This window comes from Triticum dicoccoides, chromosome 4A (genome assembly GCF_002162155.2).
Source record: "Triticum dicoccoides isolate Atlit2015 ecotype Zavitan chromosome 4A, WEW_v2.0, whole genome shotgun sequence".
Lineage (NCBI taxonomy): Eukaryota > Viridiplantae > Streptophyta > Magnoliopsida > Poales > Poaceae > Triticum > Triticum dicoccoides.
Window position 1 is genome coordinate 496,935,289 of NC_041386.1, and position 4,269 is coordinate 496,939,557.

Consider the following 4,269-nt stretch of genomic DNA (forward strand, 5'->3'; position numbering starts at 1 on the left):
TGGTGAAACTTCTTGACGCCAAACTGACAATTCAAGGCATAGTCCATTGTTCAGTTGTGAAGGAGTGTAACTACTTGGTCTAGGTGGAGCTCAACCTTAATCGGTCTCCACTGAGATGCTGGTATATCAAAACAGCGTTTGGAACAAAGGACAAACTGGGTCCCTGAGATCTGGTGGGGGATTGTTGAAATATGAGATGGGCCTAGAGCCCATATGACAATTTCAGATTTGATCTCTAAGGGCCCATGTAGGTGGCATGACAAGGTGGTGGGAAGTTTAGTTCCACCCCGGAAGTGGAAGGAGAGTTGGAGTGGTTTATAAGGGATTCTCTTCCTCATGCTATTGGAGCTTGAGAAGAGATGAGGCCCTCACGCACTCTTCCTCCTCCGCTCGCCTCGCCACGCCACGCCTCGCCTTGTCACGACGCGCCGCGGGTTGCGGGATTGAGCCGAGCCGAGCTCACTCCTATGCGCTTTTTTTTGCCGGTCAGGAACTAAGTCTTTGACAGGTGGGGCCATGATCTGAGACGTTAGATCGTGGGCTACCGACTTGGACGTGGGTTCAGCCCACGTCTCTCCACGAGCAGCCGCACATATATATGTGAGGAGCTGCCAACCCTAGCCGCCACGAAACAGAACGCATCTCCGCCTCCACGCCCATGTCGTTCCTCTGCTGCTGCTACCGCCGGCGACTCCGTCCCGTTCACCGCGTACACGGTTGACGGGAGAGCAGGCCCCCGAAACCCCGCTTCTCCGGATCCTGTACGGGAGAGGGACGATTAGGTTTTTGGGTAGCGATTACGCGACTACTCGCTTCTGTTCATCTACGTCCGCATCACCTTCGTCATCACCATGTCGACCGATGCCGACCGTGCTGCCGCTGAGAAGGCCAAGCCCGACAAGAAGGCCGCCGAGGATGCCGCGGCTGCTGTCACCGCCACCACCGCCGCGTGGCCGATTGGAGGGTATACATCGTTTATCCCTCTCGTGTTTCTTTCTGTTGTAGCAGTACTAGCAATATGCGTAGATGTTTCTACTATATGCGTAGTACATGCTTTGTTAGATCGTAATCAGTGTGTTATCAATGTTGTCCATGTCATGCTCATGATTTATTCATGATTAATTTAATCGAGAAACTGCCTATTTTCTTATCATAAATCTCAGCTGAGTTCTTCGGAGGCGAACAAAGCCTTGAATATTTCTGTCCATGGTACCAGCCAGCAGAAAATGCCTGAGCTCGTAGAACCGCCCACTTAATTTGCCAAGCTGAAGCGCCTGCACTTTAGCCAGGGCGTACACCTGAGAAAGTAGCTTCCGATCAGGTTTCCAAAATGCAGACCCTCGGCAAATGCTATCAACTGCACATGGCTCAAATTGTATAGTGTCTGGCATTAGGAAGTACTCTGCTTTCTTCAATGAACCTAGAGCCAGGCTCTCAGCATCATAACATGGGGCGCCATTTATTTCTTCCAAAATCTCCATTGCCTCTAGGAATTCCTCAGTCTGGCACTCCTCAGGGATAGGTGAATCTTCTGTGACCCTAATACCAGCATCAGTTATAAATCCTTGATATAATTCAGGGTGCCTTGTCCTGTAAATTTCTTCGATGTCCAACTTGGGCCTTTTAGCAATCCTTTGCTGGACCGAACTTGAAGCACCATAAGTTTGTACTTGATCTCGGAGGGTAGGATTCTCTGTCAAGCCTTTACAATTTTTTCTTGGCTCACCGTTGTCATGGCTTTGATCATTGTTTTCGTTTGTTGGTGTGCTGCCAGGTACATACGGACCAGCCGCCTTTAACTGCGCTTGTGCCTCGTCTGTGAAATATGCCTTGTGATATCGCTTCGTGTATTCAAGCACCGGTGGTGGTATAGGGTACCCATGAGCATTAGCACTAAGCAGCCTTCTGACACACACTTTTCTTGTCTTGGTAAGATACTCAAGTCCTGCATTGTTCTCGAGAATTGTGGATAGCTCGGGCGCGTTGATGCACACAGGAACAATAATGCTGGACATCCTGACAAAAATAAAGAATCTGAGTTGTCATTAAATTATTAACACGGTAGCCAAGTAATACACATATGTACACCAACTTTTTATATAAGCACGAGAACTGCTATTTGTTCATTGAAGAAGGGACCAGGGTTGACCACCAAAAACAGTATTCATCGACCCATATAAATGGGAAAAATACAATAATAAAGGATTTGATTATTTGTTGGTTACCCAACACCAGATCTCACTTTTGTTGGAATGTGCACGAAAACTTTATTTGCACCTGCCAATTTCCAGAGCTAAATAAAGCCCATCACGTTTATATGGTTCTTGTTTGGTGAGAAATGCTAGTGAAGATAGCAAATCATTTCCCTTTGCCTAACATCCATGAAACAAAACCATTATACTGTATTTGGACGATTGGGGATTTTTGGCTTCCAGCCACAACTAGATCGGAACCGATTTTCTTGAAAACAACATCTGAAACTGTCAGAAATAAATATGTGGGTGATCACTTGAATGGTACTTGCACCTAAGTGTGACCTGCAAAAACAACAGGTTTTGTGCCAAAATGTTTGCTGTTTTAGCTATTGAAGCTTTTTTTCACATGAAAAGAAAATCATACATTCGAGCATTTATTCAAGCACAAGCAGGGCGGAGCTGGTACACAATTGTTGTGTGCCAATGAACCGAATGGAATTCATAGACTTTTCATTAATCCAGTCTTTGTTATTGCTCATTCCTGAAAGATTATACCGCAAACAAGGAAACTGACCCCAATGATCTGATTCTCTAGCTTCGCCATCATGCACCTGTGCGCTTTTTTCTCAAACTTTTATTTCTCGAACATGTACCCGAATGTGTGTCATTTTGTGTTAGCTGAAAATGTCAGCATGATGCGAATCGTACAGTTCAAAAGCTATGCATCTGAATTTTCTTATAAAACGTGTACCTGCCAAAATTGGTGGAAAATGTGTTTCGGCTTCTAGAAGAAAAATTGAGACATGGGCAATATCAATTATAGTGTTTACAGAAGTACAGTACATGGAAAATACATGTCCAATCTTTCATTTGCACAGTTCGCAACCACACGGTGCACACCGCTTCACCTTGATGGCTTTCAAACATGTTCGTCGGCAATTGAATGTAGTTATTCATGTTCTAGCTAAATCTAGTATGAACTCTAGTAGTCTCTGTGTCTTTAAGTGTGTCCCAGACTGTATTTGGGGTACCTACCAAGTTTGCAGATCTATGTTATTTACCCCAAAAAAAAAATCTATGTTATTTCTAAGAAAAACACGGTGCAGGTATCCCTCCAAAGAAAAGTTTGCGGATCTATGTTTTTTCTAAGAAAAACTATTTTCTTGTAGGAAAAAAGGTCCACAGAGTCAATTTTGGAAATGGACTGTGGACGTGTTTAATTTCGCTTCCCCTCCCTTTTCGTTGCGCCGATCTCGCATCAAAATTGGTCGGCGGCAGCAACCTTCTCCGGATGAACGCTCGACTATGTGGTTTAATTGGGAACTCGGGAAGAAGAACCAATTTCACAAAAAGAAAAAAAACACAAAACTGAAACCAAACTGCCAAAGCAACGACGCCATGCAGGTATAGCTGCGACCGCGGCCTTTGAAGCGCATGAGATGAGAGCAAGGTCAAAGTCGAGGGATCGATAGAGGAAACGAACGTATAGACTCTAGTTAGGGTTCTGGCGGAAGATTTGAAACCAAGTAAAATTAAATGAAGAAAAAAAGATAGATGAGCGTACGCCATCGATCCTCCTCACCTTTCCGACGGCGGCGCGGATGGATCGATGTCGGAATTTCCTGCTCCTCCGATCCGTGACCACCAATGCAGAACACCGCTGGCCTCCTGCGCCCTCTACTGGCACCGGAGAAGGAGAGTCGTCCACCCTCTGCTACTTCCCGGGGACTGGGAGGAGTATGTGTGTGTGTGTCAAAGGTGGATTGAGATAGAACTACTAGTAGTATTGAATGAAGAAGCCGAAGGGACATTGAGACTAAAATTGAAGTGAACAGGCAGGAGACTCGTCACCTCCCTCTAGACGGATACGTGTCGCCCTCTCCCTCCGCAGTTTTCTAAACAGCCCCGTCACGTACACGAGCATACACAAGTCAGGTCACCTATCGGATAGATGTCAGGTCGTGCCACGTCTCTCGCCTTCACAACCATTGTAGGATGTCGTGTCTTGAAATGCCTACTCGGCTCTTGTACGCCGCGGCCTCGCCAGTCGGCATGGCTTGTGCACTCGTGCGCT

At 46.1% G+C, this 4,269-nt stretch overlaps 1 protein-coding gene across 1 annotated transcript; it reads right to left on the minus strand.

Annotated features, from left to right (window-relative positions):
- Nucleotides 1–1,139: 1,139 nt before the first annotated feature.
- LOC119283578 lies at nucleotides 1,140–3,918 on the minus strand. Its single transcript, XM_037563060.1, has 2 exons — nucleotides 3,778–3,918; nucleotides 1,140–2,016 (listed from the first exon to the last, which is right to left on the minus strand). Exon 2 carries the CDS (start codon nucleotides 2,013–2,015, stop codon nucleotides 1,140–1,142), a length of 876 nt encoding a protein of 291 aa, XP_037418957.1. The 5' UTR covers nucleotide 2,016; nucleotides 3,778–3,918.
- Nucleotides 3,919–4,269: the final 351 nt, after the last annotated feature.